General features: G+C 41.4%; 1 protein-coding gene across 1 annotated transcript in view; it reads left to right on the forward strand.

The window, feature by feature from the left end:
- The window catches only part of LOC136879310 (uncharacterized protein KIAA0825), a 149,124-nt gene that overhangs the window by 20,009 nt on the left and 112,894 nt on the right, over positions 1-16,221 (forward strand). The window contains exon 3 of the mRNA XM_068229054.1: positions 5,890-6,089. Coding sequence (XP_068085155.1) covers positions 5,890-6,089 — 200 coding nt within the window. The remainder of the gene's footprint in view (positions 1-5,889; positions 6,090-16,221) is intronic.

Here is a 16,221-nt window from a genome sequence, read left to right on the forward strand (position 1 = left end):
AGGCTTTCTAATTAGAGGAATGTCTGAAAAGTCCATATCGTCCTCTTGCTCCAAGAAATCCATTAAAAAGTCTCGACCAACTCCAATGCAGTCTGAAGCGATATGCAATGTTTGCGATTGTCTTCTTCCTCACCCTCTCTCTTTTACTCATTACTTCACAGCTGACAGCAGTTTTCACATGCACTTTAAGTTACTATTATATCATCACATAAAAGATGATGCCCAGGCAATCCAACATTGGTATGAAGCCCCTCCTTAATGTTACTTTAATTCACTTCTGCCGGGCTGAGTGGCTCAGACAGTTGAGGCGCTGGGCTGCTGACCCCAACTTGGCAGGTTGAATCCTGGTTCAGTCCGGTGGTATTGGAAGGTGCTTAAATACGTCAGCCTCGTGTTGGTAGATTCACTGGCACATAAAAGAATAATACCAATATAATGGTCCGTTATTGGACATTATAAATTATCCAGCTAACTCATTCTTGGTTGCCTGCGTTTCGCCCTCGTGTGCTAAGTTAGGCTCGTCAGTTGGGACTTAGCACACCACCCAAGACGCAAGGCTAGTGCATACCGTGGAGGCCACTGCACAGGCTATTTGAAGCCACCAGCAGTGCCAATGCACTATGAGAGTTATGTCTCATTTCCAAAAATAGATGCCTGCCTGGCCATCAAATGATGTAGATGTTGATTCCCATAGGGAACCTAAAATATTTGTCCCGAATGAGTTAATTTATAATACCAATATAATGGTCCGTTATTGGACATTATAAATTATCCAGCATTGGCACTGCTGGTGGCTTCAAATAGCCTGTGCAGTGGCCTCCACGGTATGCACTAGCCTTGCGTCTTGGGTGGTGTGCTAAGTCCCAACTGACGAGCCTAACTTAGCACACGAGGGCGAAACGCAGGCAACCAAGAATGAGTTAGCTGGATAATTTATAATGTCCAATAACGGACCATTATATTGGTATTATAAATTTACTCATTCGGGACAAATATTTTAGGTTCCCTATGGGAATCAACATCTACATCATTTGATGGCCAGGCAGGCATCTATTTTTGGAAATGAGACATAGCTCTCATAGTGCATTGGCACTGCTGGTGGCTTCAAATAGCCTGTGCAGTGGCCTCCACGGTATGCACTAGCCTTGCGTCTTGGGTGGTGTGCTAAGTCCCAACTGACGAGCCTAACTTAGCACACGAGGGCGAAACGCAGGCAACCAAGAATGAGTTAGCTGGATAATTTATAATGTCCAATAACGGACCATTATATTGGTATTATAAATTTACTCATTCGGGACAAATATTTTAGGTTCCCTATGGGAATCAACATCTACATCATTTGATGGCCAGGCAGGCATCTATTTTTGGAAATGAGACATAGCTCTCATAGTGCATTGGCACTGCTGGTGGCTTCAAATAGCCTGTGCAGTGGCCTCCACGGTATGCACTAGCCTTGCGTCTTGGGTGGTGTGCTAAGTCCCAACTGACGAGCCTAACTTAGCACACGAGGGCGAAACGCAGGCAACCAAGAATGAGTTAGCTGGATAATTTATAATGTCCAATAACGGACCATTATATTGGTATTATAAATTTACTCATTCGGGACAAATATTTTAGGTTCCCTATGGGAATCAACATCTACATCATTTGATGGCCAGGCAGGCATCTATTTTTGGAAATGAGACATAGCTCTCATAGTGCATTGGCACTGCTGGTGGCTTCAAATAGCCTGTGCAGTGGCCTCCACGGTATGCACTAGCCTTGCGTCTTGGGTGGTGTGCTAAGTCCCAACTGACGAGCCTAACTTAGCACACGAGGGCGAAACGCAGGCAACCAAGAATGAGTTAGCTGGATAATTTATAATGTCCAATAACGGACCATTATATTGGTATTATAATTTACTCGTTCGGGACAAATATTTTAGGTTCCCTATGGGAATCAACATCTACATCATTTGATGGCCAGGCAGGCATCTATTTTTGGAAATGAGACATAGCTCTCATAGTGCATTGGCACTGCTGGTGGCTTCAAATAGCCTGTGCAGTGGCCTCCACGGTATGCACTAGCCTTGCGTCTTGGGTGGTGTGCTAAGTCCCAACTGACGAGCCTAACTTAGCACACGAGGGCGAAACGCAGGCAACCAAGAATGAGTTAGCTGGATAATTTATAATGTCCAATAACGGACCATTATATTGGTATTATAAATTTACTCATTCGGGACAAATATTTTAGGTTCCCTATGGGAATCAACATCTACATCACGTAAAAGAATGCCTGTGGGACAAGATTTGGGCACCTCGGCATCTCCGAAAACCGTCAAAAAGCCGTTAATGGGACATAAAAACAATAACATTAATTATCATCCACTTGTCTAAAATGAATGTTATTTTCAATAATCTGCAGTATATCTTTGACCATCAGTCCTTTACATTAATCTCTGTCAGTGAAACTATAAAAATCGTCAGCGAGTTCTTCACATAAACATAAAATTTACTCCATGATAGAGTGATGTTCTGTGCAGTTATTAGGTCCCATGATTTATGGGCAAGATGAAACTGATCTTTAAGATTTAGTTTTGTCTAGAACTCAACCACTGACTTTTCTCTGGAAAGTAAAAGTCCAAGAAGTCCTTGTTTATAATGCCTCTTAAGGGTTGCAACGATGCCCTCATCTATCAGCTAAATTTGTTACATTTGGCAGCAAATAGGAAGCAAAAATGTTGCCATCGTCTGATTTTAACTCTGTATGAACAGTGTGGGAGGATGCATTACCAAGAAAAGGGATGGCCTTTGATGACAAGCAATCGGACACCAAGAAATCTTGAACCGGCAGAACAAACGTATTATGGAACCAAGTTCTAAAAATATTTGGTGTTCTCCGTGTGGATTTGTTGTTATAATAATCTGCTGGAAAATATTTCATCGCTGTTCCTCTGAAAGACCGTAGACTTTTTAATTTACCAACAACAGCTAATTTAAATTTAGGGTCGCCACTAACATTTGCACAGCACAAGCTGTTGATGCGCTTTTTACTAGATTTGTGACCAGGATCTAACTTCTCGTCAAGCAGCTGCCAGTGTTTTCCACTAAAATCCGGTTTCATCAGTGTTGTACTCGTAACTTGGAATGAAAATGTATTTCTCAAGTATGCACTTAGTTCTAAAGTTTTCTTATGCACTGCTGTCACCACTTAGTTTTTCTCCTATGTTTAATTCTGGAATGCCATGTCTGTCCTTAAATCCTTGTAGCCAACGTTACATGCTGGTGAGGATCAGTGTTGGGAAGTAATTTAGTAATTGAATTACTTGTAACGATTACTTCTTTAGTAATTTTTGCTCTTAATCATTACTTTTGGAAAAATGTAATTTTTACTTGTAATTTGCTTTTGAAAATAAAATTGCAATAATTTCATTTTAGTAATCATTACATTCTAGTAATTGATTTTAATCGCATTGAGACCTTGGCAACTTTGGAGCCCCAGCACTCGCAAGGCATCACGCCAAGGTTATAATTCGGGGATACGATGCACGCTCGTTCACTTACTCGCAGGTTGTCATGGTTACTGGTCGAGATTTAAATAATCGTGTACTACGTGGTGGTGGTGGTGGTGGTGATTATTGTTTTAAGAGGAAGTACAACTGGTAACCATCCTCTATTAACACTAATCAGAAGGAAAAATATTGAGGAGATCTGACACTTCGAAAAATGAAGAGCCATGGAGGGCGTGAAAATGAAAGATTCCCTAGGCCTCGAAAACCTAATACCGTCAGGGTCAAGAAAGAACAATAGTTGACCAAGGACACTGATGCAAGTACTGGGTGAGTTGGCTGCACGGTTAGGGGTGCGCAGCTGTGAGCTTGCATTCGGCAGATAGTGGGTTCAAACTCCACTGTCGGCAGCCCTGAAGATGGTTTTCCGTGGCTTCCCTTTTTCACCACAGGCAAATGCTGGGGCTGTACCTTAGTTAAGGCCACGGCTGCTTCCTTCCCACTCCTAGGCCTTTCCTCTGCCATCGTCGCCATAAGACTGTGTCGGTGCGACGTAAAGCAAAATTGAAAAAAATGAAAATAAACTGATGCAAGTAAGTGGAAGCAATTCTAGACTCACTTAGCGGAACCATAGTCATCAGCCCATGCTCCCAAGTTGGGAATCCTTGGTCTCTCTCTTAGTCATCTCTTACGACAGGCAGGGGATACCGTAGATGTTATTCTACTGCCCCAACCCACAGGGGTTACGTAGTTGAGAATTGAGCCGAAATAAACATGTAACGGTGGACAGGTTACGACATTTCTATTCTCTGATTTGGAATAAAGATTTTAAATGAGTTATCCTGAAAATAATGAAAAAGCAAAATGCAAATTAGGCTTTTTGAGCAATCATTTTGAAAGTCTGATAGTTTCACCTTGTTATGATAGACACTTAATATCCTTATGCTAGAAAAAAACAAAATGGAGTTCAGTAATGTATATTTCCTTGCAAACTTTGGTATCTTTTCATTCCTATGTGAAAAAAATGTCAGTGATTTCCTAAAGACTCGCGTTCTGTTAACTAATTGCAATTGAATAATTTATTTTCTTGGGTAACTGTAACTGAGCCCAGTTACTTTTATTTTGTATTTTTCTCATCACTGGTGAGGACCCTTCTTCTTGTGGAAAAATGATGGTGATGATGATGATTGTTGTTTAAAGGGGTTTAACAGCTTGATCATTGGCCCCTTGTGGAAAATGTATGCCTACTAACAGGCATCCAAGATAAATCATGTTATGCGTCTGTGGAGTAAACAGAATTTTTCGCCATGAATTGCTTTCAAGGAACAAAACAATCACTGTTGTGGTGTATAGCCATCCATGGGCGCCCATGCCCGGGGGCAAGGTGGGGCCGCGGCCCTCCCCTAGCTGTCACGGGAAGGCAAAAATCTAATGTTGTCAGGTGTCTTTCTTTCAAGAAAATGATTTAAAAAGTCGGTATTACATGGATGTGGTAGTACCGCTCTCCGCCAACAGGCAGGGGATACTGTGGATGTTATTCATCCACGGAATACAAGTCGCCATTCATCTTCCAAAATATTAAAAATACTACGAACTCCAGGTTTAGGCCCCACCCTATAACCTGTCATACGGGTGCCCATGTAGCCATCACCTAAGACAACTCACTGCGTTGTTAAAGACAAATGACCTGGACGTCCGTTGCTGTTAATGCATGATAATGCATACCCTCATTTGGTCAAATTGTCCAAAGAAGTTATTGAAGAACTTGGCTATAAAACTGTTTCACATTCTCCCTATCTTTCCAACCTTGTACCTACTTATTTTCCCCTCTTCTGTTTCTCTCTCTCTCTAACCACTTTCAGGGAGAAGTCTTGATTGATGAAGCTGTTCTTGACACTTGGCTCATTGATTTGTTCGCTACAGAACCACAGCAGTTCTATTGGCACAGCAGCAGACTCCTCCCACAACATTGGCCAATGGTCATTGACAACGGAGAAAAGTACATTGCTGATTGAATGAAGGTTGTGGTTTAAATCAACCAACTGCTTGTATTAATTATTATTATAGTACTGTAAATGTATGTGAATAAAGATGTGTTGATTTACAGAACACTATGATATTAGGTATCGATTCATTAATATCAGATACAAGCCTTTTGATGAAATCATTTTCTTAGAAGTATACAGCTGCAGCACAAAAAACTGAAGTGAATGAGAGTTTCTTACATTTTTTCTTAATTTTACCCACCATCATCATTCTTTGAGTATTGTAATTAATGAGTGAATAACTCTTTATATATCCATCATCTGTACTGATTTTACCCACGTTGTATTGGGCAGAATTAATTTTATGTATTTGAATATATTGCAATTTATCTGATCAGCAATGCTCCTTTTTAACAGGCTTTCTCTTCACAAGAGTTATAAACAGTTTCATGAAATGTCTGAGGCCTTAGCTGAACGTCTGCTGGATTTGCACTGCAGGTTGCTTTCTCTTTACGTGTTGCAAGATGCTGACTGCCTCGACTGGGAAGATCCACGTCCATTCTTTGAAGGTGAAAGGGGCTCATTTGTCATCCAGATGTGGTGGCTCTACATGCAAGGTGTGACCAGACATGCAGTTTCCGTTTTTTTATATATCATATTTCAATAAATAGCACTTTATAAGGTGATGTTTGCTTTTTCAAGCACAGGCTTTCCCTACACCTGTTCCTTCAGTACGCACAATGCATTTTTGATTGTGATAAACTATCACTTGGGCACAGTAATTGTAGATCTACATGACTGAATGTTAACTATTGTTTCTGTATTATTATTATATATATATATATATATGGATTATATTACTGCTTCTCAACAGCCCCAATGACTCAGTATACTCTCCAATAATATTTTCACACTGATGATAAGTGTTTTATATATGTTAGCTGTTTTTTTTTTTTTTTTTTTTTTAACCTCCGATCGCACAGGTAAATGACCACACAAGTGGTGGGAACTCTTTGCACATGGAGGGCAACTGTGCATGTCCCCCAATCTACTCGCGGCCACAGCCAACTTCATCATGCCATTGTGAGCCGAGTTATTGACACAGAAACATGGCTGCTACGACTGACGCTCCCGCCAAATGTGAGTTGCGTAGTGTGGTTCGTTTCCTTCAAGCAGAAGGGAATAGTGCAGCTGACATTCGCCGACGAATGAGTCAGGTATACGGTCCAAATTGTACGAGTGATGGTGGTGTGCGTGAATGGTGCAGGAAGTTTAAAGAAGACGGAACCGATGTTTACAATGAAGGGGGGCAAAGAACGTAAGTTTGTCTCTACAGATGACATTGTTAAACAAATTGACCAAGAGGTTCGCAAGAACCGAAAGTTTACCGTCAGCGAGTTGTGTAAGAAATTTCCTGCAGTTTCAAGGTCATCTGTTTACAAGATCTTAACAGAACACCTGCACTACAGGAAATTGTGCGCTCGATGGATTCCAGACATGATGTCTAATGACCACAAAAGTCGCCGAATGGCACCAGCGTTGACATTCTTCACCCGTTATGAGGTTGAAGGTAGCGATATGTTGAAGAAAATTGTGACTGACGATGAAACCTGGGTTCGTTCTGTCACCCCCAAAACAACACAACGATCACGTCAATGGATGCACACACACTCAGCAAACGAACTGAAAAAGTTTAAGCAAACCTTCAATGACAAGATGATGATGGCTACAGTCTTTCGGGACCAAAAAGGTGCTTTGCTTGTTGAGTTCATGGAATGGGAGTCTACAATCATTGCAGCTGTTTATTGCCAGACTTTACGACGCCCGCGGAGAGCCATACAGAGCAAATTAAGAGGCATGTTGACATCTAGATTCCTGTTGATTCATGACAACGCTCGCCCTCGCAGTGTTTATGTCACCCAACAACTTCTGAAGGAATTTGGATGGGATGTTTTCGACCACCCACCGTACAGCCCGTATTTAGCGCAGAGTGACTTTGACCTCTTCCTGGGACTGGAAAGGTGGCTGGGAGGGCTGAGGTTCGAGGAGGACAAAGATCTTCAAACCAACGTTAATGCGTATCTTAACCAATCGGCGGCAACATACTGTGCAGAGGGGATCGAAAAGCTTGTCCACAGGTATGACAAATGCTTCAACCTTCATGGTGGTTATGTTCAAGAGTAACCACATTTGTACTTAACGTTTGGTAATAAATTCATTTGGCTATGTACACTTGTCTTTTATTTACGACCCAACGGAGGTTGAAAAAGAAGAAAAAAAAACAGCCTTTGTAAATATACATGAAAGGAACCTCCACGAAGATTGCAATTATGGCAAAAAGAGATTTAAATAGCAATCGGGTTTACCCTGGGCAACGTCAGACATTATTACGAAATGTGCTGACGGCTGATCCTTTCACACCAGAAACATCATCTTCACGGTTCTTTTCAGGACCACAGTTAACAATTATTTCTGTTACGGAGTTTTCCGTGGTAGTTAGAGGTGAAAGAAGGTGCGGGGGGTGAACAGGTCTCAGGCTACGAAATTAAAGTGAATTTAAAATTTAACAAGGTTATATTTTCTTAGCAAAAAACAAGAAATAACAGTAATGGCAGGTACAGAGTAGCAAAACCACTAATCGAGAATGTACAATTACAGGATTTGGGCTCCGAGAGCCAGACACACGATTCTTGAGCAATTAGCCCAACTTTACGATATACAGAATTCCACAAAGGGGCAGAAGACCCCAATCAAGCCCGGGAGCACTTGCTCCAAATTACACAGTAAAGCCTCCTCGAGGCATACAACACTCAATTTTCGAAAAAGAGCCACTCGCTCTCAACTTTAAGCCTATCAAAGGCCACACCAAACTCCACCTTCAAGTTGTCCTCTAAGGACATATACCCAGGGGTAACATACCCAACCTACTGAGGTCTATTAAGTGAGAAAAAGGTTAAGTACATGACCTCTAAAATGACAATTTGAGAGGAGGCGATCTGCACTCCTAATACATTTGTTTAAAACCTAATCTGGCTCTAGGCCGCTAATGCAAGGGCTAATCCCATACTACGGAGGTGACTTTAGAAAATAATAATTTACATTACATTAAGGAAGAATCGGTTGTGAGAAATAAGTTCACCTCAAAACAATATGAGTGGGAGCTCGAGAGGGTTAAGCACTCTCTATCCCAAAATGTAGCTTTAAAAGAGAATAGATGCTAAGAGTCTTTACATTTTAGGAAAAGGTTACATGGTAGAAACGCTTCGGACCCGCCCCGAGAGTTAAACTGCTGAGCTAGCAAGAAAAGAAGTTATTAAAAGGCCATTACCTTGGTGTAGAACTGCTCCCCGAAGAAAGAGGCGCTTCCCGCCCCCTGCTATGTACTTTACACACTGAAAGATGGTACTGAAGTGGCGCAGAGACCCTAAAATCAGCAGTTTATATACTCTCGCGGAAAGTTCGAGGCGTTTCAGGAAGGAAAACACCCGCCCACAATAATTTTATTGGTGGATAAAGGAAACCCCTACACAATATGAAGAAGAAACACGTTATTGGTGGAAAATTAATTAAAGAAATTCGGGATTGGCTAAATTCAAAACAAGGGGAAAGAAAGGGTTAATATTGCCAACTTAAACAATGACCGAAAGAAATTTAGCAAAGAACAAACTTTTGAAATTAAATTTTCTCAAAAAAACAGTTCTTTCACTTCGCACTAGGGTGCACCGTTGTAGTTCTTCAGTAGTGTCCTCTAGAAGAGAATGTTCACACTTCTTACTGCAAGCAAAACAAAAATACGTCGAAAACAACACAGTTCAGAAACTTCCAATTTTCCAAGTAGTGACATCTTCTGAGAAACTTGAACATTAACACCTTAAATAGAGTTCAGACTTCCTCCAGTAGGGGAGTTTCAACTGGCGCAAATTTTAAATTAGCAGCGTGGAGGTGTACCGCCCGGTACAATTTCTATTAACATTGAAGGTATATCTTCAACAAAAGAGGAACTGTTACAAAAACTGTGCAGTCAACACATTTGCCACATACTGTGCATACAGGAAACACACAGAAGTAGTGAAATGCGTAGACCAAAAATTAATGGAATGCGTCTAGCTGTTGAACGGCCACACCAAAAGTACGGAAGTGCCATATTTGTCCGACCTGATATTCAGCTTCAGTCCACAGCCTTCACGGAGGAAAATGATATTGAAGTCCTCACTATAGAAGTAGGTAGCTGCACCATCTCCTCTCTGTATAAGCCATCTGGAGTTGAATTTACTGTTAGTAATCCTTCCAATTTTCAGAATCAACACACGAAAATAGTAATTGGGGATTTCAATTGCCATAGTAATGTGTGGGGTTATGAATACGAAGATGAGAGTGGTATAGCAGTGCAAGAATGGGCAGAAGCAAACTACCTAACTCTCATTCATAATGCTAAACTACCAGCTTCATTTAACAGTGGCAGATGGAGACGAGGATATAACCCTGATCTTATTTTCAGCAGTAATAATATTAGCCAACAATGTGTAAAGTATGTCTGCAACCCAATACCTAACACGCAGCATAGACCAATAATGTGCCATATTTATGCAGCAGTCAGACCACAGAGTGTTCCATTCTGAAGGAGGTATAACTTCAAAAAGGCAAACTGGTCAAAGTTTGCAGAGATGTTAGATGCTGAAGTGTCCATCATCCAGCCAACACCAGAGTGTTACGATATTTTTGTTGATGCCGTAAAGAAATGCTCCAGAAAGTCCATACCTAGAGGCTGTCGGACGTGGTATGTCCCTGGCCTTACCTCAGACCTTGTTGCCCAGCTTACGGAATATGCAACTTTGTTTGAAGAAAATCTCCTAGGAGAAAAGACAGTGGAAGTTGGGAACAATCTCGTGTCATCATTGACAACATCAAAACGGAATCAGTGGATGAAAACTATTGAAAGTATAGATCTTACGAGAGATAGCCATAAAGCCTGGAGATTATTGAAACACCTTAACAATGATCAACGAAGACTACCCAACATTTCAATGTCACTGCAAATCAGATAGCACACCAACTGCTCTTAAATGGGAAAGCAACCAATAAAATCTGAAGGCCAAGAATACAGAGGAAGATTCAAGAAGAAAGAAGTGACCTCACTGTCCCCTTCACCATGTTGGAGTTGGAAAAAGTCATCAAAGAATGTAAAAATGGAAAATCAGCGGGTCTAGATGACATTCAAGTAGAACAGATAAAGAAATTTGGGCCTAAAACCAAAGAATGGGTTCTGCAACTCTTCAATAGATGTGTGAGCAGGGGTCAGATACCAAAGACATGGCAAAAAAGTAGAGTAATTGCTTTGCTCAAACCTGGCAAGGAAGGAAATCATCCTAAAGACTTCAGACCTGTTACCCTTTTGTGTCATCTATATAAATTACTGAAAAGGTTTATCCTAAATCGCATTCAACCCATGGTTGACGCTCTCCTCATACCACAACAAGCTGGATTTCGTCCGGGTAAGAGCTGCACTGAACAACTACTGAATCTTACACAATTTGTTGAGGATGGCTTTGAAAGACACAAGGTGACAGGTGTAGTCTTTGTAGATTTGACTGCAGTGTATGACACCGTCAACCATCAACTTCTGTTAGTTAAAGTCTACAATCTGACCAAGGATATTAAGGTAACCAGATTTATCGCAACCCTTCTTCAGAACCGTAGGTTTTTTGTGGACTTCCAAGGACAGCGCAGTTGGTGGAGGACACAAAGAAACGGTTTACCTCAAGGAAGTGTGCTGGCACCAATCCTCTTTAATATATACACGAATGACCAGCCGGTAGCTCCAAATAGCAGAAGTTTCTTGTATGCTGATGATCTTGCTCTGGCAACACAATGTACAGACTTTGAGACAGTGGAAAGGAATCTAACCATCGCCCTCGAAAGTTTGTCATCCTATTACAAGGCAAACCAGTTAAGGCCTAACCCTATGAAAACACAAGTTTGTGCCTTTCATCTGAAAAGTAGGGAAGCTCATCGTAAGCTGCATATAGTGTGGTCAGGTGTTGAGTTACAATACTGTGAAACTCCAAAATACCTAGGAGTGACACTTGATAGAGCTCTTACATTCAAGAAACACTGCATGAACACTAAACTTAGTTTCCACCAGGAATCATCATCTACGTAAATTATCTGGATCAGAATGGGGCAGTCAACCAAAAACTATTCTTGCTTCCGCCATGGCACTATGTTATTCTGCAGCAGAATATGCCTGCCCTGTTTGGTACAATTCATCTCATGCCAGACAGGTAGACATAGCACTTAATGAGACCTGCAGACTTGTTACAGGTTGTCTAAAGTCTACTCCAACTGAAAAACTCTATCGTCTTGCAGGGATAGCACCACCCGGTGTGCGAAGAGAAGTAGCTGCAAATAAGGAAAGGACAAAGGTTAAGCACGAAAGTACTCATCTACTGCATGGACATGAGCTTCCAGTACAGAGACTGAAATCTAGGAAGAGCTTCCTACGAACATCTCAGGAACTTATAGTACCAGCTGAGAAGGCAAGGATACAGCTATGGAAGACGAAGATCCCCCAAGGCTCTGAGCACATGGCGGTTGAGGAACGTTTGCCACCCGGTTGCAATGAGAGCTGGACAATCTGGAAATCCCTCAATAGGTTGAGATCAGGAGTGGGAAGGTCCAAAGTTAATTTGGCAAGATGGGGCTTCATCAATGGCGACAACACCAAGTGTGACTGCGGAGAAGATCAAACCATCCAGCATATGCTTCAGTGTACACTGTGTCCATCTTTGTGCACGCAAGATGACCTGCATCAAGCTACGAAGAGAGGACTCGAAGTAGCGTTGTATTGGTCCAAGATTATTTAAATGTTACTTGAAATTATTGTGACTGTTTTCTTTTTTTTTTATGTATCTGACACGAGAATAATAATAAGTGACATGTCTGCTGTGAGTGAACATTCAGATGGTGAAATAAAATTTGACATGATTTGTTAAGTACCCCTCTGAAGCTCTTAATTTGTAGTCATGGTAGAATTTCTCTAAAGACTTTGCAATAGCTGGTAACACATATGTAGGAAGGTAGGGGCAAAAGTCATTGCAACCATTTTCTGTCTTGCAGATACCGGCCCGATTGGAAAATGTGACATATATAGACAAAAGAATGAGGTGGGAACTACATGTGTGAACATTGAAGAAAACTCGAACATTGTGCCTCACTTATTTATTACGGTAGTGTATAGGACAATACTGGTTTCATGGTGCAAAATAATTACAGCCAAGCACACATACATACAGTTGATATGACAAAACTGGGTCTAAAGGCCATCATAGTAGTCCCCTGCAACTTTAACCACAGGCTGCCAATGTTGTGGGAGGCACTGAATACCATCTGCGTCCAGTTCGTATGCTCTGGCCCAAAATTCATTGATGGTGATTATTCATGACAGGAAGGGGTCGCTGTCCTGTTGCTAGCATGCTTGGTGGTTGGAGCATGTTGCATATCACATTCACCATTGAACTTCCGTCAGTGCATGCGGTACCCACCGCGATGCTATTTTGCGCAGCTGCAGTTCTATCCGCAATATCCTGTGGATGGTGCGTTTCTCGATACCACTTGCACTCTCAAACTCCAGTAGCCTCAACTTGGCATGTTTGATCCTAGTTCAGTCCGGTGGAATTTGAAGGTGCTCAAATACATCAGCCTCGTGTCGGTAGATTTACTGGCACATAAAAGAACACCTGTAAGTAAATATTCTGGCACCTCATCTCCAAAAACAATAAAAGTAGTGGGATGTAAAGGAAATAACATTATTATTAATATTATTAACTCCAGTAGTGTCCATTGTCTGTCTTCCTCCAGGAGCTGCTCAATGACAGCACAGGCCACGTCAGTCTAAACACTGACAGGTCGTCCCAAGCGTTGTTGAGCACCAGTTGCTACACGTCCATGCTGATACTTTTCTACCCACTATGCTACTGTATGGTATGGGAGGGCATTATTCCCAAGGGCTTACACCAATTCACTGCGACATACTGTCACGGTTTCTCCCCTGGAGAACGGCTATTTTGATGTATGCATGCTGCTCAACACAGGTTACTTCCATCTCGCACAACACTTGCCACACAACTGATTTCACAGCAATCACAGAGCCATCTGTTGTTGTGAATACACACTATGCCTGCATAGCTTCAACATGACAAATAGCAGTTTGTGATCCGCTCACATATCTGCAAGAAAAAAAAAACTTACAATAAGTTTTGCTCCAACACTCATATGTATGTGTTACCAGCTATTCCAAAGTCTTTAGAGTTAAACGCTGCTGGTATTTTCCATCTGTCCTCGAACACGCCCTAGAGTGGCAACATCTAAATGATGTAATCTCTGGATTGGAAGATTTTAGTAAAATTTTAAGAGAGCCTAACTTTTTTAATAAACTGATTATATTTTTAGGTAATAGACAAGGATGACTCGCACTCATTTTATAGGCTGTTTGTACGATGGGTTCGCCAGTCCCAAAGGCATTTTATTACCTTCTGCCAGGTTCAAATTAGGCCGCTTCTAACATGGAGTCAGACACCTTTTGAGCCGCTCCTCTGGACTACAGATGCTACAGGTGTGCCCCTTCCGCCATCCACTGTACCAAAGTCCATCTTCTCCGCCGTAGATGCCGTTGAGGTCTTCACCCATTACCCAGGGCAAGGGCCCTCAATATTTATGACCCCTGGACAGAGGGTGTTACAGTATTTAAAAGCCCCCAGGAATTTTTTTTTTTTTTTTGCTAGGGGCTTTACGTCGCACCGACACAGATAGGTCTTATGGCGACGATGGGATAGGAAAGGCCTAGGAGTTGGAAGGAAGCGGCTGTGGCCTTAATTAAGGTACATCCCCAGCATTTGCCTGGTGTGAAAATGGGAAACCACGGAAAACCATCTTCAAGGCTGCCGATAGTGGGATTCGAACCTACTATCTCCCGGATGCAAGCTCACAGCCGCGCGCCTCTACGCGCACGGCCAACTCGCCCGGTCCCCCAGGAATTGGGGGCCTCGGAAAATACTTGGGCATCACCCTGAAGTGACGCGCAGTTCCTGGTGTTCTGGGGGAACTGTGAAAAGTGGGCTACCAGATATCACAAGAATTGGTATCATCAATCTCATGACTTTGAATGGCAAGGTAGAAGAACTGATAGAGTATATGCAGAAGAAAGACATAGCAATGATGGGAATAAGTGAGACAAAATGGAAGGGGAAAGGTCAAAAAGAATTGAAGAAAGGGTATAGATTATATTGGAGTGGAGGAAAGATGGCAACAAATGATGTTGGTGTTATATTGAGAGAAGACCTAGCGCAATATGTGGACAAAATTGACCAGATCAGTGACAGGATAATTAAAGTTAGACTTGGACTTGAGAGTGGAATCAAAGATTTTATACAGGTTTGTGCACCCCAGTAGTGCAAGAAGAGAAATGGAAGAAACTTTACAGGAGGATATAAAGGGAAGTAAACAGGTTTTGTATGGTTTGGTAAAGAATAGTCTATGAAATAAGGAAGATACAAAATTTGTAAAAGCTGAAACAGGGCAGATATTGATGCAAAGAGATGAAATACTAAAAAAAAGGTGGGAAGAATACTTCTCAGAATTTTAGCAATTCTATCTACAGTGAACTGGTAGATGAGAAGGAGCAAGAAGAACAAGAATAGGAGATATCTATGTTACAAATAGAGGAAGCCATACAAAAGATGAAGAGCGGTAAAGCAGCAGGAGTGGATGAGGTAACTACGAAAATGATAAAAGCAGCAGGACCAATAGGGCTGCAGTGGCTGTATAGATTATTTAGAATAATCTGGATGAAGAAAGAGATCCCAGAAGAGTGGGGAAAGGGTTTAATTATCCCGATATTTTAAAAAAAAGGTGATAAAAAGGAATGTAATAACTACAGAGGGATCACCATTATTGCCCATGTAGCTAAGATATTTGAGAGAGTATTGGAAGGAAGACTGAGGAGGAAGCTAGAAGGTGAAATGGCAGAAGAACAGTATGGTTTTAGGAAAGACAGATCAATGTTTGACCTGATCTTTACATCAAGATATATGATGGAGAAAAGATAGCAGTTTGGAAAAGACATAGTGATGACATTTATTGACATTGAGAAAGCTCGTGACAGTGTGCCCAGACAGTTGGTACGGGACACATTAAGGAAAAAACAAGTTAGCTTTTATCATTTACACTTCTGCTCTGTTATGTACAGAAATTGTGTTAGTAGTGTGAAGGAAGTATAGGAAAAGCAGATGGTTTAAAGTTGAAACTGGTCTCTGACAGGGAAGTGTACAATCTGCCATACAATTCACCATACTCATGGATGAAATTCATAAGAACAATAAACAGAGATTGGGAAAACAGGCAACAAAAATCATGTTGTTTGCAGATGATATAGTGATATGGGGTGAGGATGAAACAGAAGTGCAAAAACAAGTAGATGGAATCAAGAGATAGAAAAATTTGAGATGAAAGTAAGCACAGAGAAAAGTAAAAGTAATTACAAGGGGAAGAAAGAGGAAAGATAAAACTGAATGGTAAAATTCTGGAAGTGGTTAAAAGAAGTTTCAAGTACTTGGGAAGTGTGATCACAGAAGATGGAAAGATAACTGAGGAGACTGGGAAAAGAATACAACAAGCAGACAGCTTCTACCAGAGTGTAAGGGGTATTTTGTGGAATCAAGATGACCCAAAGAAATGTAAGAAAGTCTTATATTC

Source organism: Anabrus simplex, chromosome 8 (assembly GCF_040414725.1).
Source record: "Anabrus simplex isolate iqAnaSimp1 chromosome 8, ASM4041472v1, whole genome shotgun sequence".
In the NCBI taxonomy this organism is placed as follows: Eukaryota; Metazoa; Arthropoda; class Insecta; order Orthoptera; family Tettigoniidae; genus Anabrus; species Anabrus simplex.